Genomic DNA, 27,284 nt, shown 5'->3' on the forward strand with positions numbered 1-27,284 from the left:
AATCTTTAGTTGCAGAGGTTTCCTCCCATCTTAGATTGGATAGTCTGGCATTTTCCATAAATACGGGGAAGACTGAGTCATGGTGTTTAAGGAACTTGTGCTACATTTAGCCTTTAAATGTGCTTTATAGCTATCAGAGTCAGAAAAAAAAAAAAAGATTTGGTTTCTTTTCTATCTAGGTATATATATTGTGCCATACTGCCCCTGAACATTTTAAGTTTTGGTAAACAGCTCTTTTCTGGAGGCTCTAGGCTTCTTGTCTTGGTGGGAAAGCCTCAGCGATTTCCACCCCGGACTCCTCCAAGGGAAGCAATCCAGGATGCTGAGGTCATGATTTGAAGGAGAGCCCTCTGTGCATGACTGATGGTCATCTTGGAGAAGCGGCCTGGAGTGCTGTGGCGGTGCCTTTGTCAACTCACGTGCAGCACATCCGGCGCCGAGCACCGTGTCCATGACATGGGAGGGAAGTCAGTGTGTCTAAGTCATCTCATCCTGTGCATGCTTTTCCCTACATTTATATTCTGTCAGATTTTTGTCCATTTCTATATTTGACACATTTGTCCATCTTTTTTTTTGTCAGCATTTCTGGCAAGGTGTGCATTATCGCTGGGCCTTTTTCATGGCCAGTGGTCCATGTCTGGATGAGATTGCAGAGCTGGTGGACGCAGGAAAGGTACGTGTGCATGCAAACCCATATTGGAATCCTTTGGTTTGAAAGCACCACCTGTGGACATGCCCATGGAGCCAAGGGGAGCTGTCCAGAGGTGGGCTCCACCAGCCTGCCTCGCCGTGTGGAAGTGTGCAGTTTTAGTTCTAGTTCCGTGGCAGTCAGACTGCTGCATCTGAAAAACACCTGCTTGCCCCACCCACCCCCAGGCCAGCCCTCCTGGTTTACAGATGAAGTGGCAAGGCCTTGGGCAAGGTGTGTGATTTTGCCAAAGGCTCTGGGTTAGGAGGCATCAGGGCTGAGGTCAGCACTGGGATGCTAATGGTTTGGTAACCGATGACACTGGGAAGACAGTCTGACACAAAGGTGGGAAAATTTTGCGTCAGTTGCTTCTGGAGCTTCTTCGGCCTGAGATGAAGCAAGCTTCCAGATGAGTCAGGGCGACCAACTGGCTGAAGTCTGAATCCCCACATAGCTGGACGGGCAGTCAGGCCTCTCGTCACCTCATTCCTGCACTCATGACATCGCGGGCAGAGAAGCGCTGTGTCTGAGGTCAAGGTCTAGGGCGTGGATGGGGGTGGGGGCAGCCATTGGTATGCTGTGACTGCCAGTGTCTAACCTGCAGTGGGCCTGTCTGTCAAAAGGCCTTCCATGGCTCCTGGGGGGCTGACAGGTTCCCCAGATTTCCTTCCTTTCCCCCTACCCCCGCTGCTTATTTGGATTCTTACATGGTGTTAACTTCCGTGATGTGCCGCTTCTGGAGGAATAATTCAGAATGCAGTGCACGTTCTGATGCTGGCACTTGTGGTTTTAGTGAGCACTAACATGGAATTTGAGGTTGGAAAACTTTGTATATTTTGGAGGATTGCAAAAGATGACAGTTTCGGTCCCATTTTTCACAGATATTTCAGCTGCCATCTTGGAGCCTGAGGCTGATCTGGGCTGGGACTCAGCTCACATCGTCTCTTGTCCTTGTCGTTTTGTACTGGGCAGGAAAAAGGTTGGAGCAGGGGCCAGAGTTCCTGTCACGTGATCCATGCTCAGACATGGGACGAGGCCCCTTGAGGTGGGCTTTCTGCTGGCACCTGCCCCTCACTGGCCCCAGCAACTTTTCATTTTGATTTTGGAAAGGATGGTTTTGGGAATCACTGAGTAAGTTTTGTGCTTTTAAGATTTTAAGATCTGTGGCAGCCAAGGAATTGTGTGATAAAAGATGTCTTGCTACTGTCTCCAAAACTTTCTGATAACAGGTTGGTGTGTCTTTTCAGGGACTGCTTAATGTGGCCTGGGTGCTGGGATCTCTGCTAAATGTGCCTGTGTCGGGGCCTCTCTGTATGGTGTCCCCTCATCCCGTGGGAGGCTTATATTATGTGTAGGAAGAAGTAAGTGAATAATCACGAGAGAAGTCAGTGGAGTCCCAAGATCGAAGAGGACCCTGTCCTCTGGAAGTCCTCCACATGCCCGTCCCTGTCCTGTGGCCTCCAGGCCGTTCACATACCTGTTGCCATCAACATGACATCAACATGCTGTCTCTGCCTGGAAACAGAGCCGAGAGGGACTTGTGTGCGTATCTACTGACTAAGCCAGCAGGGAACCTGTAGGATGGCTGTGAGAGGGCACGGGCAAAAACAGAACTCCCTGATGGAGGGTGCCGATTCTTGGTGGGATTCTCTTCTCTGGCACCTGTCCATTTGGGCTTGGGAAGGGGTCAGGGACTGTGCTCACTGAGAGCTGCCACCGGCTGCCACTGTGAGCTCTGGTCTTGTCTTTTCCCTGCCCTGAGAAGTCCTTGCCTATTTAAACTGGGAAGTTGGAAAGTCTTAACAGTAGTGTACTTAGAGAATATATGGTTATTAGAGATTCATTAAACTGGACCAAGGCATTCCGTTCCTCCAAGCTTTGGCTGGGTGTTTAATGACCAAGTTATCTGGGCTCAGATAGGGAAGGCTAGAGTTGTTTTTTGAGATTAGGTTCAAAATCCAGGAAGTAGATATTTTGTTGTTGTTGTGTTTTTTTGTTTGTTTTGTTTTTAAGAACTCTTCCTTTGGGTCAGACATTTGACCAACCAGTTAGGCTATGGTTTGAAACACCTATAAGGAGTGCCTGGCTTTGCTCCTGATTCCAGCTTCCTGCCAATGGATAATCCTGTGGTAAAGGCTCCTGATTGGATCCCTGCCACCCATGTGGGAGACCCAGGTTGAATACCTGGCTCCTGGCTTTGCCCTGGCCTAGCCCCGGCTAGGCAGACATTTGGGCAGTGAGCCAGCAGATGGGAGTTCATCCATTCTTTGTCCTTGCCTCTTGAATCAATACAATAAACAAAGAAAGACTGAAGAATAACCAACGTCCTAGTCCCTCAGTCACTGAGATTGTCAGACACACCTCAAGTTGCCAGTTTCTTAGGATTCTTGGGACATCGTATCTATCAAAATAGGGGAAAAATGTGTGTGTGTATATGTGTGTGTGTGTGATTGTCTTCAAAGAGCTTACAGAAAATGCATATTAAAAACCTGTGACTACACTTCAAACTTTATGCACCAAAATGATCCTTTAATTGCATTTTTCATGAAGTCTGAAGTACCCCCAAAGCGTATTTTTCTCTTCTCTTCCTTCTTAATGGATAATATACCATTGTACACCTTGATCCTTAAAATTGTTTTTATTTGAAAGGCAGAGTTACAAAAATTAATAGAAGTAATATTTTTAAAAAGGCAGAGTTACAGAGAGAAGGGAGAAACAGATCTTTCATCTACTTCACAAATGGCCGCAGCAGCTAAGACTGGGTCAGGCAGGAGCCAGGAGCTTTTTGCACATCTCCCATGTGGGTGGCAGGGACCAAGCACTGGGCCATCTCCCTCTGCTTTCCCAGATGTATTAGCAGGGAGCTGGATCAGAGATGGAGCAGCTGGGACGAAGACCAGTGCCCATATCGGATACTGGGAGCAGTGCAGGTGGCTCCCTATACCTTTTTTTTTTTTCTTTAGTAGCATACATTTAGCTTTGCTTCCAATCAGGGCCTATTTAATTCAGAAAACTTCCTTCACCCTGTATAGAGAAATGTGTTGACTGCACCCAACAGTGCTACCACCAGAACCTTCCAGAGTGATGGGCAGTGTCCTGCCTGCATGGACACTTGAAGTGTGGCTAGTGCAGTGTGAGGCTGAAACATCACTTCATTTGCTCACTTTTTAAAAAAAGATTTATTTATTTTTATTGCAAAGTCAGATGTACAGAGAGGAGGAGAGACAGAGAGGAAGATCTTCCATCTGCTGATTCACTCCCCAAGCTGCCTCAGTGGCTGGAGCTGAGCCAATCTGAAGCCAGGAGCCTTGAGCCTCTTCCCGGTCTCCCACATGGGTGCAGGGTCCCAAGGCTTTGGGCCATCCTCGACTGCTTTCCCAGGCCACAAGCAGGGAGCTGGATGGGAAGCAGGGCTGCTGGGATTAGAACCAGTGCCTATAGTGGGATCCTGGTGCATTCAAGGCAAGGACTTTAGCTGCTAGGCTACCATGTCAGGCCCCATTTGCTCACTTTCAATGAAACAGTCACAGCATCTAGAGCCCACTTTGTGGAGCATCGCAGCCCAGAAGGCTGGTTACTGAGTTCTGAGATAGACAGTTTCCCAGGTTCCTCTGGGACTGCAGGGTGCTACAGTCAGCTGTGAACTGCATTCTGTATCCAGTGTTCCCCAGGGCAGCTGGGTTTTGCTCCAAGCAAGGGAGAATGTGGCCCAGGATTGCTTCCCTAGAGGTTTGAGATCTCAGGGCTCCCCGGCCCCGAGGTCTCTGAAGTTTGTGTGGCTTCTGCTGTCCACTGTCTCCCTCAGGAAAAGTGTGCAGAGGGCGTGAGGGCCTTGGTCGTAAGGGAGGGGGACCCAGGGACAAGCCCTGGATCTTCAGTGTGGGCGTGTTTCCTCCCATCCATCATGCCCTCCCAGCTCCCCACCCAGTCTCCTTGCATCGAGGGCTCTGTCTGGGGGACAGAGGGTGTCTAAGAAGCACCAGATCTAAGTAGAACTCAGCCTCTCCCTCTGTCCTCCTCTTGCTCTTTATCCTGACCCTGGAACCTTGCAGTGTATCACAGAGAATAAGGACCTAACCTGTCCTGGAGGTGATACTGGAGCAGGGGTCCTGGGGTCCCGCCACAGGCGTGTGGATTTCTACTTCTCGCAGAGCCCTTTCGTGTTCCTCGCCTACCCCCACACTCCCCTCAGTAGCTTCTGTGCTGGAAGCAGGGTGAGGCCCCGGGCCCCCGCTGGGGGGTGTGCCGACGTGGTCTCTGCAGTCAGCATCTGTCCCGTAGAGGAAGTGCAGGCAGGATCTGTATTTGGCACTGTTCCTGACAGCTCCAGCCTGGCACTCAGCACACACGTGTGCCACAGCATCCTCTGCTCAAAACAGACTAACTTGGGCAGCTCCCCCATTTCGGGCATTGCCCTGGGAAGATGGCACTCCAGGGGTACCTGCGCCTGCCGCCACGCCTGCCTCGGCCATGGCTCTCTCCAGGCAGTGCCCACAGGTCTCCAGTCTTCCCCTCAAGGAGCAGCAAGGGTCTCCGCCCCATGCTGGGTGGAGGACTTGCCCATGGCTGGACAGCAGCAATTTGCAAGGCCACATGTGGTGAGGCCAAAGGCTTCCCTGGCCCTCTGTTCTGTTCCTCACGGACGGAGGGGATGTCAGGCAGCAGGTCCCAAGTTGTGGGGTGTGGAGGGGTATGGAATTGGAGGAATGTAGGGTGCGGCCAGGAGAGCCTGCCTGTGTGTGCACGAGTGGAGGAGTGTGTAGCTGGCGGTGAGCGCTGTGTGTGCACATGTGGCTGGCAGAGTGGTGTCGAGCCTGTCCGCTTTGTAACAGGGCTCCCGGGGCCCGGCGGACTCCAGCAGTGTCATCACATAAATGCAGGGACTTCTCTGTGAGTAACCTTGCTTTCCCCTCGCTGGGTTTTTGACTCTGATCCCTCTGTCTAACCAACAAACACCCTAGGTCTGCCGTGAGGCTGTCCACAGACAGGGTCTCATTATCCAGTTAATCTCCGTTAGCTGTCCCACATTCAGCCAGCGGTGGCATTTGCCTGCCTGTCATGTGAAAGCCCCCTTTTTTCATTGTCACTTACGGGAACTGCTGAATGACTCATTATGCCACGGTCAGCCCTCTCAGCTCATTGGCCACAATAGGCCTGAAACAGCCAGATTAAAGCAGCAAGGGCAGGGCTGCCTGTGTCATCAGTTCAGGCCCCGGCGCTCCAGGCAGAGCTCTGGAGGGAGCGCAGTGATGCGAGCTCAGCCAGTTCACGTGGGCGTCCAGCGTGTTGTGGACCTGCCGGCTAGTGCCTGTCACTTCAAAGGAGGTCTTTGCGAAATGGATGGTTGTATGTGGATTTGGGTTTGGGACCCTAAGGCTAAGTCAGAAGTCTGCATCATTGTCACAGTCATGTGCATACAGACGCCCTGGCATGCTGACTTCACCTGCCTGGTCTCTGCCCCAGCCCAGCCCTTCAGTGGAGCTGTCCCAGCAAGGGGCCTGCTGTTAAAGTCTGTGTCCAGGTCCCAGCAGCAAGAGAACCGTGCATTCAGGTGGACTGTAGGACCTCTGGAAGCCACCTGAATGCAGTCCACCCATCCTTTTATGGAGAGAGCGAGGGGGCCACACACCGGCTCAGCTCGGCTCGGCTGCAGTGTTGAACGGGATCCAGGGACAGGCTCAGCCTGCCCCTCAGTGCCATCCATTAGTGATGTCCTCTGTAGCACACATGCCGCACAGCTGTCACGAGGTCCCTGCAGGCTGTGACCCGTCCTTACCGGTCCGCTCAGCCTTTGTGGGCAGCTGTGCAAGACGTGTGTAACCCCGAGAGCAGATTCGATCCGGCTCTGCTGCTGAGCAGCGGTGTGCTGCTAGGCAGTTCGTTGACCTCTGTGCTGTGGTGTTTCCATCTGTAAAATGTACCTACCCCAGAAGGGGGTTATGGGGATTAAGTTAGGTTTAACCCGCAGGGCTCTTGCGACATCTGTCAGCATGGAGGGCAGCAGGTGTCAGCTGTTACTGTTAGGAGCAGCTTGTTGTGATGTGCAGGTACTTTGGAGATGGGAGCGTTTGGAGTCTGAGGTGTTCCTTTGGTGACTGGGCTGCACGCCAAGTCGCATGGAGGACGTTTCATTGGATGCTGTCACAAGAAGGCGTCTCCATCTTGTGAGAGGACTACAGAAGAAGATGTGGGGTTGGCTCTCAGCTGTGGGAGGTGGGCGTGCTGCTGAGGCACCGGGAGGAAAGGGGACAGCAATCATGGCTGGGTTTTGGAGTTTGGAAAAGGAGCAGTTTGGATTGTTTTGCACGGGGAGAAAGGGGAGTCAGGAGGGACCTCATTTCCAAAGGCCCTTCCTGCTGGCAGACCCTGGCCATCCTGACCAGCAGGGCCCCCAGGACAGGGCACCCACGACCTTGTTTCCACGCTAGCATACTGGCTTTCCCCCGCAAGTTCCTACCATATGCATTCTGGTTGTTGCAGGCGGTCCAGGGAGAGGTGCTTCACGTTACAGTTGAGTAAACAAGCCAGACACTTAAAACAACCTACTTTCTGTAGGTTCAGCCAGGAAGGGGACAGGAGGAACATATACATGGCTCTGGGGTTTACTACCCATGGCAGGTAACCAATAGCTGAGAGGTACACTCGGCTATAACAAGTGCAGCAGCCGAGTGGAAAGGGGATTGGGAAGGGAGTGTGGGCCCCGGGCTGGAAGGGCACCAGGATCCTCCGAGATGGATGTCTAGCACGAGCCACAGGTGCTAGCATTCCACACCCCAGGTACATACAGATGGCATCTATGGGAAGGCAAGGTGGGGATGGTGGTGGTCTCTGCATCCCAGGCCAGGGCGTGGTAGGGGGTGGGAGACAAATGGCAGAGCACAGAAGATGGGGTCGTGGAGGAGCTGAGGTGACCGCCATGGACAGGTGTGATGTGGCCCACAAGGAGCCCAGGAGAGACCAGCCTTGAAGGACACGCTGGGGAGACCCTGGCATTCCTACCCACCGGGCCACCACTCTGTGTCTTACAGATCCGACCCGTGATTGAGCAAACCTTTCCTTTCTCTCAAGTTCCTGAAGCCTTCCTGAAGGTGGAAAAGGGACACGCCCGGGGCAAGACTGTGATTAACGTTGTTTAAATTTAATTAAACATTAAACATGTGCAGTTGAGCTGTTGCTGGGTCTCACTGGGTGAGTGCCTGTGTTTCCATACCTTTTAAGTAACCTTCCACATTTGATGCCTAAATCTGTGATGTAAGTCTAAAATTTTTTTTTTAGACCAGGAGTTTGCCAGTAACAGCCACCAGAATTTGCCAGTAACAGCCACCAGAATGGCAGCACCAGCTCTCGGCCTTGGTTCAAGCTGTTCTTTCCCATCAGCTTTGTACATGGTCACCTCTCCTGGGAGCGTAAATGCTATAGAAGGGTTTTTCAAACAGTTCATGGGAAAGATGCATTAGGGGAAAACTGTGCAGTGAGTTCACATGGTTTTTTGGCACCAAAACAAAATCTTTGAATGCCATTTCCCTATTAATTTTTTGAGTATTCCAATTTTACTGTTTGTCCAACCCTAAAACTTTGGATGTGTGGGTGGATGTTAGCATAAAAAGCTCACCTAGGTCAGCGCCGCCCTGAGGTGCTCACTGGGCACTGTGTCTAACTGGCTCTGGGCTTCCCTTCCCACTCCTGTGCTCTGGTGTGGGCTTCTCTGCCTGCAACGTGCCCACCCTCCTGGGGTCTTAGGTCAAGATCCCCCAGTGATTTGTTTACTCCTGGTCTCTCAGGATGAGCGGAGAGGGGCTTTTAGAAACCTCAGTATAAGGCCCCCCCTTCCCACGAGTGAATTGATGGAGTCCCAAGGTGACAGTTTTATGACCTCAGAGGGCCGCCTTTGGCTGTCCCCAGGACCCGTGCTCTGGCTCCACTCTCGTAGGGTAAGTGACTACTTCCTGTCATGCTCACTGCGTCTGCACTTGGGGCCTTGCAGGTAGCTTCTGAGGGAGAGCTGTTTGACACTTTGTACTTACTTTCTTGCTGCTCGAGACCCACTGGTGAGCATGTTGGGCTTGGACAGTGCAAACGTACCTTGCAAGATAACGGTGCTCGGTTATAAACCCAGGGGCTCTGGACTTCATTTCCCCAGAGGGGTCAAACACTTGAGATGAGCCCACACCTCACCCGCTCTCATGCTCACTGCCTTGGACACTGAGCCCGGACAGAGCATGCGTGGCACAATGGCCTGTAACCAGCCTGCTCCTCTACTGTCCCAGGCTCCCACCCCGCTGACCCACTCGCTCTCTTGTATCAGTCCAGTCAGTAGCCCCACCCCTAGCCCCCATTGATCAATTTCAGACAGTTAGCCAGAAACAAGTTTATTCTAGGGAGAATTTTGGCACAGACTCTTGTAGACCATCCTTGCCCCACCCTAGTCTAATGGCATAGTGAAGGCCTAAATCCAGTGCTGTCCATCTAGAGCGAGACAGACAGGTCTGAAGCTGGGTACCCGTACAAACGTTTGAAAAGCTGGAGGATACGCTATCCTAGTGATTAACTGCATACTGTAAACCTCAGAGAGGTTTCATGTTCTAGGACTTAGAGGTGTGCTTGGACCAGGTAAAAAGGAAACAGTGCCTGGCCCACCTGTGACGACAGCACCCATGTTCAAGATGAGACCCAAAAGAGGAAGGTGGCATGCAAGGAGAGGCTTGGCAGCCACCATGTGCACAGCACGACCAAGCCCGGGCCCTGTCCGTAGGTAAGAGTTGAGCAGCATCCTGGAATCACTAACTGCATTTCCGGACACCAGAGCCCCACGGTTTGCTCCACACACCCCATGTGTGTTGTTCCCTAATTTTTTGGAACTGATTTTGGGTCCCGTTGGGCTCTGCCACCAGGGGTCACCTCCCATCAGGAGCCTGGCAGCCTGGGCAGGAAGGCAGGCCAGAGACCCCCAAGTGGAGAAATTCCTGGTAGATCACAGCCTGGGTCCCTGTGGGTAAATCAAGACGGACTAAAGAGTTAGGCCGTGGTAATACTGTTGGAGCAGCTGCTGCCACCCGGGCCATGCTGGGCACCCCTGGGGACTTGTCCACCCGACTCCTGCTTGTCCGTCTCAGCAGCCATGGGCATAAATATTTGTAAACTTACTGCTCATTAATATTACCTGAAAGAGGATAGTATCTTGTTGATTTATTGAGTTCCTTATGAGTATACAACATAATTACTGGTCCCGGTAAACATTAAGGCCAGTGACCCAGATTACAGGCCTTCTAAGGCACTTGCTCTCACATACTGAACGTGCCTGTGCCGGGCAAGCTGCACTCTTGCCTTCCTCCGAGGGGCTTTGTGGGCTCACGGCTGCTGAGGCTCCTGCTCTCTCCTGTCCCCGTCTTGGGAAGTCACTGCCAAGGTACATAGTCTTGAATTCTGGGTACAACATTTTGACAAAACCCCTGGCAGCTGCTGCAAGGAGAGACGAGGCGTGAGAGGAGGACAAACGACAGTCCTTGCCAAGGTGAGCTGGTTCCTGTGGCAATCCGACCCCAGAGCCACTCCGCGACCCCCGGAGCAGAAGCCGCCTTCCCGCCGGCTCTTCCCTGGCAGCGGCTCGCAGGGGACAGGAAGTCCTCCAGGCTCGTGCTGCAGCTCACAGGACCATGGCCTCCCACACTTGCGTTAGCTTCTCCTTGCTCATGGTGTTGAGGATAATGTGATTCTGATCATACTGCGCACCCCCTGGAAAGAAAGAAGTGATCAAAACAGGAGATGTGCCTGGGGCAAAGCGGCAGACGCCAGCCCAGCACCAGCGGAGCACAGGCAACAAGGCGTGAAAATGCAGAGAGATGGTGGTTAGCCGGCCCCAGAGGGTCTTCCAATCCATCAGTCCAGAAGTTGGAGGGGACAGAGGCCAGCACAGAGCAGGAGAAAGGAGCAGAAGGGACCAAGATGCATTGGGGAGTGCAGCTGTCAGATGCCTGGCTGTGGCAAATCAGAGGGGACGTGGGATGCCAGCCAGAAGGCTGCAGTAGGACAGGAAGACTCCTGCTCCAGTGTAGAAGAAAAGCTGTGCGCGGAAGTGGTGCACTCCACCGCGCTAGAAATCGGGTACCAAGAACTCCCCAACTGGCTCCTGCCTGCGAGTCAGTAAGAGGGACTTCAGATCCCTTGAAGACAGCCTCGGGCTTCCTGCAGTGGACACATCAGATCTGAATTGTTTCCTGGTGTGTGGTAAGCATCCTTCCAAGTACTGTCTATGTGCACACCACCAGGGACCCCCACAAAGCCACAAGTAAGGACACAAAGTGTGGCCGGGATCAGATAACCCACCTCCGCCTCAGGCAAGCAGCAGAAAACACCGGTTTCTCCCTTATACGGTGTGCAAGCCTTCCAGGTCTGAAGAGGCACAGCTGCAGAAATGGTCATACCCCATCCTTTTGTGACTTACAGGTTTACTCTCAGGGGTTACATAGGGGCTGCCTCCATCCAGGTAGGTGAAGGTGCTGGGGGGCTCTCCCATGCAAGTTTGCAGTGGGGGACTAGAAACCCCACACTCCAACATCACACACACCCCATACAACACTCGGTTTACAGGAGGTATGAGGATTCTACAGAAAGTTCGTGGAAAACCCATCTTACGAGAAGACTGCGTGGGTCTCAAATTCCTTATTCAAGGCCCTTCATATGCATGGATTTCAACTTTTTTCTTGTACCAGAACGCCAAAAGGTTGTGGAAAATAGAATTAAGAAAGTATCTTCATTATCTAAAGGGAACAGTGTCCCCTGTTTTGTTTTACTTTTCAGGGTTATGGTATCTCCGTGTACTTTTTGAGTACGTTAACATCAATTCCAAGAAGAAGCCTGAAGATTAGAAAGTTCTTGAGAAATCACGATTCATTCTTTCACTTCAGGAAAGAATCCAAATCATCACAGACCTTTGTTTCTTAGTTTCGACTATTGTTAACAGGTATGAGGTCTGGGATCATATATGTTTGCCAAAATAACTCATTATCCAAACACAGGAGATACTTAGGAGAACAACCACCTCATGTCAATTTTAATGTGAGGTTCAACCTCGTGTGTGACCTTACTCCCTCACGTCCACAAGATGGCAGCATTCTCCGGCGTTCTAGTGCAGTTACCGCACACAGCCCTAACAAGGCTGTTAGGACTGAAGGATTAAGAGCAGCCCTGAGGAGGCCCCTCTGACAGTCCCACCCATTATGTGGGAGCCAGGATCAGGAAACAGGTGTCCTTACCGCCAGCCCACACCGGGCTCTTCTTGGAAGCCAAAGCAGCTTTTCTCACAAGGTCCCCCTAGCGGCCAGCACAGAGCCTGCCGCTGTGGCTGATACCCGGGAAACCTAAGGCTGCCTCAGAAAACTCACGGGGAGACGCAGTTAAGAACATCCTGTTAAGAAACCCAGGGGCAAGCATCTTGATCTAGCTGTTAAGATCCCCACATCCCACAGCAGAGAACCTGGCTCTGGATGCAGGCTCTAGGTTGCCTTTTTATTTATGTGAAAGGCAGAGAAATATCTCCCATCCACTGGCTCACTCCGCAAACAGCCAGGAATAACCATTTTCAAAAGATTTTCTCAAGACACATGATCATAGAGAAAACAGGAATTCATCCTTACCTTTGATGTCCAAAACCAGATTTGGCTTTAACTTGCTATAGATCCTGCCATCGGATTTCATGCACCAGAACTGACTCTCGGCATTTTGGTCAAGGGCCAGGCCCAGCTTGGAGCCGGACGTCACCAGGCTGCCCACAATGGTCAGGCAGCAGTCTTCCGCTATCTGCTTAGAGAAAAGGAGATACCTCAGGAGATGTGGGTGCATGTTGAAGTCTCATGGCAGTTCTCTGAATTTATTTAGTTTTTACAGTTCTCCTGGTCCCTGGCTTCATTTGCCCCACATTAGACATGTCAGCTTTCAGCCAAAAGAACTAGAACCAAACATCCAATGTTTATGCCCTGTGCTTTAGATGGAAAGTTCCTGATTCTTGTCTATCAAGAAGAGAGACTTCTGCCCTGTGTAAGACCCCCTGTCTTAGTAGTGAGAAAAGCCTCAGGATGGTAAAGCCTTCCCTCACAGAATCTTCCAGGGCCACTTCTACCAGACGTGTCACGTCCGGCGGGCCCGACTGTCCAGTAGCTGTGTAGCACCAGGTGGCCAGCGGGCAGGTTAGCAGATTCAGGTGGCATTTTTTGGTGTCTCTTGCCCTTCCTTTGGAAATCACACCTGAATTTCCCTGAAAAGGCACACTACTCAGCTAGAACAAGAAAGTACACTCCCTGGGGGTGTCTTAGTGAAAACAGTTTCCGAGTCATTCCCTGCACTCTATCTACCCTTAACCTAAGGATGGGCAGGTGCTCCCTGTCGCGACCACGCGTGGCCAAGAAACACACCTCCTCTGAGCAACTGCAGGCTGGCACTGTCTCCTCCAATCACCCAGGTAACTCCAAGGCCAAGCTGGCACCCCTCTTCTCCTGTGCATGTCTGAACAGTAACCGTTATTTGCTGCCAGGATGTTTCTCCCTCCAGCCCTGTCAGAAGCAGTCCACAACCTGCGCTTCTTGCTAAGGCTGCCTCCCTGCTGCTGACACCTGGGGTGAGGATGGGGGGAAGCATGCTTTTAAAAACCTTCAGGAGCCCCCAGGGCAAGCCTGTAGAAGCTGGGGAGTAAAGGCAGACGTGCCTGGTGGAAGCACAAGGTCCTCTCGTACAACCTGCCGTCATTCAGCTTCTCGCCAGCTCTCCGCAGGACTTACACTGGAGGAGCTGAGGGGTGGGCATTCCCCACCCCGCTGCGTCACAGGAGCACAGGGAAATGGGCATGGCTGGGCCCAGGGGGATCCCTTCGCCTGTCATCCCCTTCCCTGGGGTTTCTCCAAAAACACAAGGTGACCCAGAGTGCCTTTGGTTCATGGCACCAAGGCTAAAGAAAAGTGGAGCCCAACACAGAAAATTTGATTTTTCTTTGACTACCTCAAAATCAAGACTTGTTCTATCAGAGTATGAAAGGTGGTTTTTTTTTCTCTTTCTCTCTGAATGCACACCGGGAATTGTGCAAAAGCGCTTATTATTTGCAGAAAGGTCAAAGGCCTAATCGAGGACGAGCCATCGTCTGCCACCACCCCAGCTCTCAGCCCGCGGGCTCCCCGGAGCTCACCCTGCATTTGATACATCCTTCCTGATACACCCAGATCTGATCATCGGCACCGACATCCTCCATGACCTGGACCCTGAGCAGCTTCAGGTCCTCCAGGTTCCCATTGGTAGACATGAATAAGCCCGTGGCCTTGTTGCGAAGTCGGAAATAAATTCGTTTCTAGAAGACAGAAAGCAGGGCAGACAGAGAGAGGTCATGCTGGGGGAGGCGCGCCCTGAGCAAGCCCAGACCTCCAGCCACGTGTGGGTGAGGGATCAGAAGCGCTCTGGCCAGCAGGTGCAGAGGGTACTGGGTAAGGTGCATTTAACAATTTCCAAGGGCCTGGGGCGGGCAGCCTGCCTGCGCACAAGTCAGGGCCTGGGACACACCATGTCTGCTCTTGGGTTTGAGAGTGTTTGGGGAGCAGCCACAGCCCCCTTTTGGGTTGGGTGGGAGAGGGAAGCAAGGCCTATCTCAAGTTTGCATCAGCGCTAACCTGTTTGGCTTACATTTACACGAGGCCCTCTTCACATCCCAGAGGAGGAGGGAATACCTGAATGAAGGGTCGCAGAGAACCTATTTGGCGACAGCCACTGAACTCATACCAGTTGCACACCTCAGCCGGGGACAGCAGGAACTGTCGACCTCTGTAATTACCAAATTCATAAGTGACCCATCTGGAAAAAAAACAGGACCACAGTGAGTGCCGGTCTTCCTCCACAGCGGACCCCCAACTGTGCAGACGGAGAATGCTCTCCAGTTCTAGACTGAAGCTTCAACATCCACTGGGGCTGGGCAGGTGAAACAACCCCATCTTCTAGAACACTTAGAGCCATTGGCTCTGGACAGATAGCACATTGTGGGTGTAGGATTACTTATGCCAGAAAGATCTAAAGTCTTTTCAGTAATGCACCTGATATAGACTTACTGGGACTCCTTGGCACTGTTACGAAATACCTTCAATCGTTAACAGTGGATCCTGAGGTTATTTAAATGGTTCACATTTGCAGAGCTATCAGTGTATGGAAATACAGACCACAAGAAAGTATCTTGTGTGTGTGTGTGAGTGTGTTTAAAGAGAGAGTAATCTTTCTTAGCTCCAGACAACCCCTCAAAGTGCTGCTTTCACACCCTTGAGGGTTGTGAGTTTCAGAATCCACTGCTGGGCCTCACTGCTGCACAAACAACACACACCACGAGAGGGCGCTGTTTTTCATCCTGAAGCTCTACAATGTGGTCATTTGGGGAAAGGACTTCAATACCTGCTACCCTAAATGGCCCGGCCCTCTCCAACACTTGATAAATACAGGCAGATAATACCTTAATTTTTTTCCGAGTAAAAGAAAACTTCCTTAAATACACTTGTTACATTGATAGTACCTGCTCATCTTTCTATTTTATTCCATTTCGGAATTATTTAACATTAAGAAAAAAAACTCTTCCCAGGTTAACCTTTAATTATTGGCACAGCCTTGACCGTCACTCCCTGACAAAGGGAAATCCCAACTCCAGAATCAAAGGACTCGGCTTCCAAAAGAACTTGTAAAATAAGCACTCCCTTTCTTATCTGCTAAAAGAATACTCAGTAAATCTGCTGAGCACTTGGGTACAAAGATTCTCACCCCCCCCCCCAAAGATTTTGAGGATGTTAAAGACAAGGTTCTAGCCCAAAATAAGCTAGAAATTGGAATAAGGATATGAAAGAGTTTTTAAACCTGGTTTTCTGCAGTGGAAAAACTGTACAACAACAGTGCATAAAGAGTGATTTCTACAGAAAACTAGGTGTTCCGTGTCAGTTCACTTAAAGTCAAGTGAGAGAAATCTGATCAAATGAGACTTTAAAAATTACTGTACTGACCCGACAAGGAATTAGATCACTCACATGCCACCAATGACCTGAACGGAGCGTATCTGTGTGCTGAAGCCCAGGGATCGGAGATTAACCGTTTCCGCATTAAGTTCGATCTTCTTCCCTTTGAAGTTTTCTCTTTCAAAGAGAATAATTGTTGGTTCCGAAAACTCCTGTTGAGGAGCAGAAGTGATGTGCTGTTACTCAGTTTGGTTAATGTTAATGCAAACACAGGAGAAAAATCTTTCTGTTTTAAGAACAGAGCACAAGGGCCCGGCGGCGTGGCCTAGCGGCTAAAGTCCTCACCTTGAACGCCCCGGGATCCCATATGGGCGCCGGTTCTAATCCCGGCAGCTCCACTTCTCATCCAGCTCCCTGCTTGTGGCCTGGGAAAGCAGTTGAGGACGGCCCAAAGCTTTGGGACCCTGCACCCACGTGGGAGACCCGGAAGAGGTTCCAGGTTCCCGGCTTTGGATCGGCGCGCACCGGCCCGTTGTGGCTCACTTGGGGAGTGAAACATCGGACAGAAGATCTTCCTCTCTGTCTCTCCTCCTCTCTATATATCCGGTATCCGACTTTCCAATAATAATAAAATCTTTAAAAAAAAAAAAAGAACAGAGCATAAGATCCGCCTGAATCCAGCCATCCCTGTGCTCCTGGCCCAGGGCCGCTGGCAGTGCCAAGGCCAGGATGCGGGAGGACAGAGTGGCAGGAACTCTCCCGCCAGACAGGAAGGCAGGTGGGTATCACCTGTGTTACAGCACATCAAACAGTCCAGACACAAGAAATGAGTGTGTGCCTGGAGCAATCTTTTCAACATGATTTTTTTTTTCCCTTTAAAGATTGCTTTAAAACTAGGGCATAATACAGGGAGGGGAGGAATGGAGGAACGAGATAGAACAAACAAGCCAGCTTCTCTCTGCTGATTCATGCCCCACCCAGCCTTCACAGCCAAGCTGCTTCAGCATGAAGAGAGGAACTCCACTGGAATTGTTAACTTGGCCGTTCTCATTGGGACAAAGAGGCAGAGTGGTGGTATCTGATCAAGGCACCTTCCCCTGCATGTATTTTCAAATGCTCTTTATAGGGGAAAAAAAAGTGACTCGTGGCAACATTCTGTAAAATTCATGCTTCCACACAATCCTGGAGGACTGTCCAGGCAGGAGGGAAAATAACAAACAGCAGGAGTCCCAAGATCAAGCTGCCCATCATTTCAAAGAACACGCTGGCATCAAAAATTCACTGGTTCTCAGAAAAAGTAAAAGTTGGCCATTTGTGTTTTCAAATGACAGACCCTTCTGACCCTAACGATGACACTCCCAACAGCACTGACAATAGGAAGCACGTGGAGATTACAAGGTGCTCCCTTACACTTGCCAAAAGTTTTGTGGCTGGAGTGTAGTGGTTTATTGCTTCTTTGAGGCACCTGTGCCCTGACATGGTAAAAAGGTACTGACCTGCCTGTATGAGCAAAGAATCAGGTCAAACAGAGCACACATGGAAGGAACAGAACAAAAATCCATGGTGGACGGTCCACTTTGTACACCTGCACACTCATTGCACAGATGGCATGTGAGAAATGTTCCAGATGCTGATGGTGGGTACCAAAACCCAGTTCCATAATTGTAAAGTATTCATGTCAGAGGATGGGCAGTTGTGGGATGAGCAACATGTTCACGTCCTAGCCTGAAGCTGGAAAAGCCACCCTTCAGCTGGCACTATCAGACTGACATGAGCATCAACATCATGCCAAGTTCTGTTGAGAGAAGGCACTTGAGAACTCCAAATGCATGCTTGCAGCTTGCCTGCAGATTCCTAGGCAGCTTCACTAGCAACAAGCCTGCTTTGGGGTGGGTGTTTGGTGCAGTGGCTAAGAAGCCACTAAGGTGCCTGAATCCCTGTTGGAGCTCCTGGATTTGGCTCCAGCTCCCTGATAATATGCACCCTGAGGAGCAGCAGCTGATGACTGCTCAAGTAGTTGAGTTCCTGCTACGGATGATGGAGACCCAGGCTGTGTTTGATCTTCCAGCTTCAGCCTGGCCCAGCCCCAACTGTAGGAGGCATTTGGGATGTTAACCAGTCATGGAAGAATTCTCTATGTCTGTGTCTCTCCTATTTGGCCTTTCAAACAAAATTAAATGAAAAATGTTTACAGTCTTACTGCAATCCTGATAAGCGAATAGCATCTTCCCATGTATCACTGCTGTTTTCCTATCTTAGCAGCAGTTTAGTTATTCAAACCGGTAGGTGCATGCATTCTTAAACACTACCAACTACATCTGTTTACAGTTGGCTATTTTTTAATGAAAAAGCCACAGACATAATCAGACCTCAGTTTCTGAAGCCTGCCTTGCAGTGCTGTTCTATTGATTTCAGCCATGACACTATGAAAATGAAGCCTTTCTTCCAAAAGGGGACACCACACCCTGCATTAGCACACATGAGATAAACTGGAAGATGCTCTCTGATTGCAAATCACAAAACCTATGAAGGTGTTCTGCAAATCAGTAAAAACAACAAAAGATACAGGAAACCGGATACAGAGCTGGGCAAAGGATATAAACAGGCAACCCTCTAGGGAGAGAAGTAGTTAAGAGTATGACAGCAATCCTGTGATAGTTCCACACAAATGGAACCAGTGATGAGGTGACATCTGATACTCATTCATCAAACTGACAGGAATCAGAGGGACAGAATACTCCAACAGTGATAATGTGGGAAGCAGGAACCCACACGCAGCCACCACTGGGAGTCTACTGCAGTGGGCTTTTACAGCACTGAAACTGCCTGTTCGTAACACACCAGATCCAGCAGCCCCACAGCCACAAGACTCCCAACCACAGTCCTGCCGGCTGTGAGTCTTGAGGACTACAATGAGTAGGTCTGGATGACAAAATACTGTGTCAGACTCAATAAACCAGATGCCCAGAAAGCAAAAGACAGAATTTACACATTCTTGATGCAAGTATTCAGTTACGTTTTTAATGCACTAAAAACTGTAGCATAATGTTTATGGGAATCAAAGCCTAGGTTTAATTCTCTTTTAGAGAATATTTTTCCAAGAATATCTAAGATGTATCCCAAATACATTAGAAGAGGTGCCTGTAGCCGGGAGAGGAATGAAAAGTGGGGATTGTGGACGAGGTGGGAGAAAGGCAGCCAAAACCGGGGGTCAAAACTAACTCAATGCCATACACCTGGGCCTGAGACCATGGCCGGAACGTAACAGAGATCTCACATCGTAAGGTGGGAAGCTCCCACGGGGATCCTGGGGAGCTTGTCCATGCGGAGGCCCCATGCCAACCATCAGCTCCGTGACCCACGCACTGGCACGACACCCCATTCATAGCGACATACTTACAACATCTATAAAGCGCAGAGACTTGAATGTGGCTCCGGGGAGGCATCCCATGGCAGAGAGACATGGATAGTGGCCTTCTTCTAGCACATACTGATTGCCTGAGAAGTTCTCTCCATCATACGCCACCCAGCTATGAGAGGAAAAGGCAGACACATATAGCAGATCTTAGGGGACAGCCACTATAGAATAAGCATGGCACTGGTGACTCGGTACTCTATCTTCAGGACAACCTGTGTATACTACATGTTGTCTGGAGACAAATTACCATGCAGGAAACATAACTCTGCACTGGGGATGCATGGCTGCTTTCTCCCTGAGGTTACTTGCTCTACTGCTCCACCCTCCAGCCTGCCTGGCTCCTCCCACCCCAGCAGTGTTTCAAGCCCACACAACAATCACCTACTCTCCCTTTGATAGCTGCCACCTCCTGGTACTTCTCTTTGTGCAGACTATTCCCAGGAAGGGCCTCTGCACTGGGCCAGGAGCTCCCAGCATCCCTGGGACTTAGCTTTACAGTGAAGAGGGGGATCTGTTCTGTGTCCCTACAGGGGCCTGTGTTTCTCTGTCATTTCGGTCCTAATAAATGCTTATCGAGGACTCACTGTGTATTTGGCTGGGGATTTAGCAGAGAATGAATCAAAGTCCCTGCTTGCTTGAAGTTTGTATGACTAGCCAGAATAAATGGTGCAGAGCAGGGAGTGGAGAGGAGCTGAGATGGGAAGCAGAAGAGATGAGACTGCACTACTGCTGTGTGTGTGAAAAGGCAAAATCAGTGTACTGTGTCCCGTGCAATGCTGGATGATGGGACAGGGCCAGGTAGACCGTAAAAAGCTATGATCGTACCTGGTGTTGTGGGTTGCTCTACTTCCCATCCCCAACCCTGCTAACGCATCTGGGGAAGCAACAAAAATGGCTCAAGTGTTTGAGCCCCTGCCACCCACATGGGAAACCAAGATGGAGCTCCAGGTTCTCAACTTTGGCTTGGACAGGAAAGAGCCAGTGAATGGGCTCTATTTCTCTCCTGTTCCTCTTGAAATAGGAGAACGTCATGATTAAAGCCACTAATTATTACTGTCATTATTAATGCATCACTCCTTGCACCAACTGTCCAAGGCTTTCCTGAGGTTCTTCCTCCGCAGTGCAGCTTTTGTCACACCGTGCAGGGCCCTCGGAGCCCATGGCCTCTGTCCTGTCTTGTTGCCTGTGGCATCCCTTGAGACCCACATGCTCAGGAGGAGTCTGCACAGCCCCACCATCCCCTCCCCCCCAGTCCACCCTGGCTCTCCTCCCCAGTGCCAAGCCCCCCCCACCATCCCCTCCCCCCCAGTCCACCCTGGCTCTCCTCCCCAGCACCTGGCTCTCCTCCCCAGCACCAAGCCCCACCCCACCATCCCCCACCCCAGTCCAACCTGGCTCTCCTCCCCAGCATCAAGCCCATGGGCACCATCTCCCCTCCAGTCACACACTCAGGAATTCTCTCTTGTCCCAGCCACATGGCTCTGTCGTGCCACTGTATTGCTTACCTGCCTCCTAAAACTCTGCACGACTTGGTGGAAAATGAGTCTTCAATTTGCCTCGTCGTTTCTTCAAAAGTTTGACTGTGACCTTGAAACTGCGGTTCTGAAAACAAGTGAATCTTCGAGAAAGTAAACACATGCAGAATTATCCTCCTAAATCTGTGAATTCATCCAGCTTTTCAAACAAGGGCCCCAACATGGTGTGTCTTAACTCTTGCTCTGATAAATTGTGTCTACATTAACGATCAGTCAGAAACACGTTGGCTGTACGATTCACGACTGTCTGAATGCAGAGACATCAAAGGAAAAGCCAACAACAGAGGCTGCTTTCTATAGAACAGCCTTTTGTTAACCAGCTGTGAGGCACCTGAAAGCTTTCTTGTGGCCACAAGTGATGGCTCACCAGTCCTAACATTGTGATCTCTATTTTGGAAACGTGTGGCAACGTTTCCTTCCACGTCGATGGAAGATACCTGCTGACTGAGATCTTGTACATGCCCATAAAGGAGGCCTCGCTGGGGTGTGGGCCTCTGTAATTAGCGCTGGCTGAACACTCCATTAAAAGGCCTACGTAACAAATGTTAATACTTCAGTTGATTTAAAGGGTCAGAATTCAAAGGGCTTGAGTGAGACCACATAAACTGCCTGTCTCATGCAGAAACAGCAAGTAAGAAAATTTGCTTCACTGCGTATTACATAAACTACCATACACCACTGTTTGAAATATTTATTTTAGTGCATTCCTGTAAACTCTGACATCATGTCTTAATATTATGAGCATCTTATAAGAAATATTTAGACATGGGTCACTGCTTTCAATTAAGCACTAAAGTAACCTTAAATTGCTTTTTTTTACCAAAAAAAAAAAATTATGCTTCCACGGATAAAGCAAGCAACATGTCTCACATCTCTTGACATTTTCTACATAAATTAAGCTTCCATGAGGGAAGGCTCTCAATTATAAAGAATATTTCACACTTACCTGATTTCGTCTCCTTGGGCCATTAAACGAATCCTACAAGTTGGAAAAGAAAAGGAAATGAATGGAACAGGGATGTTTGAAACGTTTGCTTTACTCCAAAACCATCACACCTTCTGTTTGCAAACAAACTCAGAGTCTCTTTGTTACAGTCAGTGGGACACTAACCAGAAGCACGCATGGAGGAAGTGTGGAATGTATGGATATGTAAGTTCTTACCAGACTTATGGGTTGAACAGAAGAGATCTTACAATTTCTGCCTCCCCAGTCCTCAAACGTAGTATAAAAGCCTTTATCCAGTACATACTGCTCTCCTGTGAAGTCCAGATTTTCATAGGCCACCCACCTGAGGAAAAACAAACACTGACTTGGCTAGGTTCACAACACGTGAAACTGTCACACATGTGGGTCAGTCCCCAGTCGTGTCATTTCCTTTGCTGGACCCATCAGTCTCCCTGATTTCTGTGCTTCTCCAGGAACCCTTGTGAGCAGACAAGCCTGTCCGTGGGATGGATGAAAGTGTCATGTCCACGGGGTTCTCCCTGCTCCAATCCTCTCCCTCAAGCAAGCTCTGGAGGGGTTCTCTGCTGTGTTTTCATCCTGTGAAGCAGACAAACTGGACTAGGAGGCACCGGCTTCTTGGAACTCTTATCAGCCCTAAACGCTCGACAGGAAGCCACTATGCCTGTTACAAAACAAGCCACCCACGGCAAGGGAGAACCATGAACAGAGGAAATGCCACCCAAAACGTGCCGCCAAGGACCTCAAGAGCTGCTTCAGAAAGCATTTCCAACAAGACACGATCAGTGTCGTCAGCATAACAGAACACACAGGACCACTACACGGAAACGCCCTCCCAATGCTTCCAAGTGTTATCTTTTCAGAGATCTGTACTGAGGGTGGGGAATTGACAAAACCACATGATGAGGCTATTTCCTGTCTAAAAACAGCATCTCTGAAGGGAGGCAAGTTTTTCTGTTAGGGTGTGGAGTACTCCATGCTGCCTCAACTCAACTGACTGTCCCCAGGAAGCCCACACCTACAGAAGCGGGACCTGGATGGGGGGAAGGGACTTGGAATTAAGGTACTTTGACATTGGTTATCACACTGCCACATCAGGAGGTATGCCGGGGATCCCGCTGTACACACGTGAAAACCATCTGCACTCAACCAACACTGCCCATGTACCCTGTGCTCATACTTGGAAAATGCAAAAATAAAAGACAGCATCCTGGACCTCCAGGGTTCACAGATGGGAAAGCCAACGAGCTAGGGGAATTCTGCTTATTCTGGACAGGAAATGACCTCAGCAGGTGACATAATCAACTCATGGCCGGAACAGGTTTGTGTCTTCTGAGGCTCACTGGTCTCTCTTTTCTTCACTTGGTGGTCTGAGCTCTCAGATGCCCAGAGAGTTTCCTTCCATTTATGGTTCTAGAAAGCCAAATGTGGGACTAGTGTTCTGGCACAATGGGTTAAGCCGCCCCATCAACACAGCATCCTCTGTCATAGCACTACTTTGAGTTCCAGCTGCTCCACTTCCAACCCAGCTCCCTGCTAGAGCTCCTTGGAAGGTGGCACACATACTTGGCAGCCTGCTACCCACATGGGACACCTGCATGAAGCTGCAGAATCTTTCTGCAGTTGTGGCCATTGCAGTCACTGGGGAGTGAACTACCAAACAGAAAACCTGCCTCTCCCACTCTGTCTCCAAACAGTCCCTACACTGGATAATCAGACCAGATGATCATTTTATCATCTAAAGGACTGATTTAAACAACAACTGTCATAACTAGGAACTGAACAGCCACTGAGAAAGGCAAGAACATTGCAAAAAGCCTCAGGTGATTGAAATGAAGCTGGGACAGCTGGCCACATGAATGCAGAAGCTGCCACAAGCACCCATCACCAACTTGGGGGAAACACTGCCCGCTCCATCATTCCAGGACCTCGACAATTTTTAAAACATTTTTTTCTTTATCTACCCCTAGAGCATGTCGGCTGGCTCTCTCTCTAAATGCCTGCCACGGCCAGCAGTGGGCCAACCTAAAGTCTAACCTCCCATGTGAGTAGTGGGACTCAATTCCTTGAGCCATCACCTGTTGTCTCCTTAGGGTGTGCAGGGGCAGGAAGCCGGAGCCAAGAGCCAGGAATCAGACCTACAAGACCTCCTTAAAAACACCAGGTACTTGTGGGTGTGCAGGGAAAACAGCCAGTGAGCAGGGGTGACCAGAACCCACAGAGGTTCTGCAAGTCCCACAAGCAGCTCCAGCAACCATGGCCTCTTAGCAGGAGCCCTGTGTCCTGCATTTGAACAGAGACAAGCGGACTTTGGCCACAGGAATTGGCACTCTCCCTCCAGCAGTGCTTCACTTGGCTCTGAGCTATAAAAGTTCAGCAAGTGGGCAAGTGTGAGGCCACTGAGCCTGGGTATTTCTGAACAGGACCATGGGAAGCGGTCCCTGAAACCCCACCCTCATGTCCCTGGGCTGGGCTACTGCTTGCCAGCTGGGGAGGAGCTTGCTGTCCATGCGCCTGGGGGGCACTGGGGAGCCACTGTCCCAGAACCCACACTGCAAAGGGTTCTTCTCTAGCTCTGAGATGCAGGCTACGGAGTACAGACACTAACTACAATGCTGTGTATCAAAACGAAGGCTGTTAAAACGAAATCACTGAAAAATGTCACATTATGCAATGTAACTAATAAAAAAAAACTGCTATCCAATATGAAAAAAAAAAAAAAACGAAATCACTGTCTTAATGACCTATTTCCCTCTCTCACATGGTGGGTCATCTCAACTTTTCTGTCCTGTGAGGCCTGACTCCAGTGCCACCTTCCTAGGAAGTGTTCCCTGTGGCCAGCTGGGACACTTCTCTCTGCAGAGGAGCCTTGGTAAGGGGGGACTGTAACCTCTGACAAGACAGAATTGTCAGATGACAAGCTGAAATAGAAGGAAGCAGCCAGCCCTAACAGATACAGAAGCCTCTCCACATCCAAAGATCATGAAAGGAAGTGGGGTGTGTGTACATGTACATGTGCCATGTGTGCATGGATGTGCACTTTCAACTTCCCCAGCATGAAACCCAGCTGCTATGACCAGAACACCTAAGCCAGGAAGTGTTCTGACAGTTTCTGACCAACTAGAAATGACTCCCATAAAGGCAACATTTCCCAAAGGAAACTGGTCTCCTCTAAGCAAAGGTTGGGGCAAAAGACCAGGAGACAACTTGGCTGCCGATGTGAGATTCCATTTACGCCAGCAGCACAGGCTACACAGTCACCCTAAGGGAATTCTAACCTGCATCCTTCTGCTTCCTTTGCTAGGCTGGATGACCCAGGCACAGGGCTCCCTTCCTTGGAATGAGTGGGTTGCTCCATTTGCCTCCTAAGAAACATGCTCCAAAGATGATCTAAAATACCATAGGGCCATGGCAACATCTCAGAAGACCCAGGCCTGCTGTAACTCATCGACTCCAATCCTGCAATGTTAGGACTAGCTTCAAAGGTGGTCCTGAGGGCCCAGTGCCGTGGCCTAGCGGCTAAAGTCCTCGCCTTGAACGTGCCAGGATTCCATATGGACACCGGTTCTAATCCTGCAGCTCCACTTCCCATCCAGCTCCCTGCTTGTGGCCTGGGAAAGCAGTCGAGGATGGCCCAAAGCCTTGGGACCCTGCACCTGTGTGGGAGACCCAGAGCAGGCTCCAGGCTTCTGGCTTTGGATTGGCGCAGCACTGACCGTTGTGGTCACTTGGGGAGTGAATCATCATACGGAAGACCTTCCGATCTGTCTCTCCTCCTCTCTGTACATCTGACTTTGTAATAAAAATAAATAAATCTTAAAAAAAAAAAAAAAGGAGATCCTGAGAGAAAATGGATGACTCAGAAGTCACCTGATGTCATTCTGCCGCAAGGCATCACCACCAGCAGCGGCCTACGTTGCTTGCATTTGGTGGCGATCATGGAGTGCATGCATCTCCATGGCAAGCAGGAGCAGCAGCGGAGGTCTACCACACTGCAGATGCATCTCCAGTGTCCAGGCTACTGGGGCAAGCTCCAAGCAGCACAACAGAATGATTCAATCAGCCCAATCACCCATGGAATCAAGCACTTTCAACAGAATTAATGTCAGATGATCTCATCTATTTCAGAAGACTCTCACTTTGAAGCAGTTAGAAGCAATACTAGCCCGGGTTGTAGGAATACCAGAGTAAGTTCCTCCCCACAGGCCCATCCTGCCCACCTGGTATTCACCTCTACTCCTCCTGTGTTTCTGGGGACCCACCTGTCCTTGTCCTTCCCTCGTGGCTCCCCCACAGGCAAGCCTACATCTCAGCTCCCAAGGCCGGACACACAGCCAAACGTGGTCATCGCTCTGACTCAGGTGATTGGTTCAGCCATGGGCAGCTGACTCAGGACTCAAAGTCAAACTTGGAACTTGGGAGGAAAAGAGCAACCCTTACTGCCTTGGGAGCCATAAGTTGAGAGAACAAAAGTCAGACGTAGTTACAGACCACCAGATAAAAATCAGCCTGCCTGAAGTAAAGCCAACAGAAGCCGAAACAGTCAAGAGACAGAGACCAAAGCCAGAGGACTGACTCTGGTCCCCTGCACGCGGCCAGGTCAAAAGCCAGTTCTCCTCCAAAACACTTTGGTTTCATAAGGCAACTGAGCCCCTCTGGCGTCGCTTGCCGTCACGTGGCACACCAAAGAATCTTCACGGATCACCTTTGCAAATAGGCTTGCCTTGCCACTAATAAAGCATTCAATTGCTAACTCTGGTTTATGTCAAAATGACAGTGAGTAAATGCGCTGGAATAGGTGTGGTCACACAGGAAAATCAAGTGAGACTTTATCCCAATCTTAGGCTGTTAGGTCAAGCTACTACTGTGGTTTGATTCCCATTATGGAGAAAGAGAGAAAGAGAGGGAGAGAGAGAGGGAGAGTGAGCAAGCGAGCGCAGAGGGAGGTTTTGTAGATCAACAAGGGGATTTCCATCATGATACCCAAAAGCCTACGCCAATGTTACACTACATCCAAAAAACAGTATGTGAGAAAGGTTTCTCAACAAAATTATGAAAGTATTGTTACACTAAATTTAAATGACTGAATTAGTATTTACTTCCTGAGATACTTATTCACTGAGAACCCACTTTGTGACAGACTATCAGCTTAAGACTCTTTAGGTGAAACCTATGTGGAAAATCCCAATGGGATTATTTCACTTACACACCACTCAGGACATTGATGGACTGGGTCTTCACTCCATATCCGGTCTCCTTTAAATTAGCAACAATTCCCAACACATCAATACTGGAACCTTTGGAGCCAAAGTTTTTTTCACTGTACATTATCATATGAGCATTTGAAAAGTCCTATTGAGACAAAAAACAAAGTTGCAACATTCAAAAGCCAGTCACTGATTTTCCACAAAAGACCTTGGATTAGTCACTAGTTTCTCATGAACTCACGCCTACTATAGGCCGTAGAGACTGGAGCTCTCCATCGTAGCCTCCCCAGTCATTCCAGTCCTTGTACTCTCCTTCTTCCAGCAAATACTGGTGACCAGTGAATCCAGGTTTCTCATATGCCACCCAACTGCAAGACAGAATAGGGAGGGATAGCTGATTTTCAGACATTCAAAAATTTCAGTCTTATTGCCCAATACGGGTATGAGGTTAGATTTGAATTTACATACTACCAAGTGCATGCTCTAAAATTCGGAATAATAATAGGATGGAC

General features: G+C 49.9%; 2 protein-coding genes across 2 annotated transcripts in view; one reads left to right on the forward strand and one right to left on the reverse strand.

The window, feature by feature from the left end:
• Positions 1-7,857, forward strand: part of RTN4IP1 (reticulon 4 interacting protein 1) — a 53,857-nt gene extending 46,000 nt beyond the window's left edge. Inside the window, exons 8-9 of the mRNA XM_058660219.1 lie at positions 581-673; positions 7,717-7,857. Coding sequence (XP_058516202.1) covers positions 581-673; positions 7,717-7,824 — 201 coding nt within the window. The 3' untranslated portion in view covers positions 7,825-7,857. The remainder of the gene's footprint in view (positions 1-580; positions 674-7,716) is intronic.
• A 2,327-nt stretch (positions 7,858-10,184) lies between these two features.
• Positions 10,185-27,284, reverse strand: part of CRYBG1 (crystallin beta-gamma domain containing 1) — a 192,819-nt gene continuing 175,719 nt past the window's right edge. Inside the window, exons 12-22 of the mRNA XM_004580515.3 lie at positions 27,014-27,140; positions 26,772-26,917; positions 21,764-21,890; positions 21,548-21,580; positions 20,572-20,684; positions 19,049-19,178; positions 15,721-15,860; positions 14,392-14,515; positions 13,860-14,018; positions 12,322-12,484; positions 10,185-10,420 (exon numbers count right to left, since the gene is read on the reverse strand). Of these exons, the coding sequence (XP_004580572.3) occupies positions 10,332-10,420; positions 12,322-12,484; positions 13,860-14,018; positions 14,392-14,515; positions 15,721-15,860; positions 19,049-19,178; positions 20,572-20,684; positions 21,548-21,580; positions 21,764-21,890; positions 26,772-26,917; positions 27,014-27,140 (1,351 nt within the window). The 3' untranslated portion in view covers positions 10,185-10,331. The remainder of the gene's footprint in view (positions 10,421-12,321; positions 12,485-13,859; positions 14,019-14,391; positions 14,516-15,720; positions 15,861-19,048; positions 19,179-20,571; positions 20,685-21,547; positions 21,581-21,763; positions 21,891-26,771; positions 26,918-27,013; positions 27,141-27,284) is intronic.

The sequence above is a fragment of the Ochotona princeps genome, chromosome 1, assembly GCF_030435755.1.
Source record: "Ochotona princeps isolate mOchPri1 chromosome 1, mOchPri1.hap1, whole genome shotgun sequence".
Taxonomy (NCBI): domain Eukaryota; kingdom Metazoa; phylum Chordata; class Mammalia; order Lagomorpha; family Ochotonidae; genus Ochotona; species Ochotona princeps.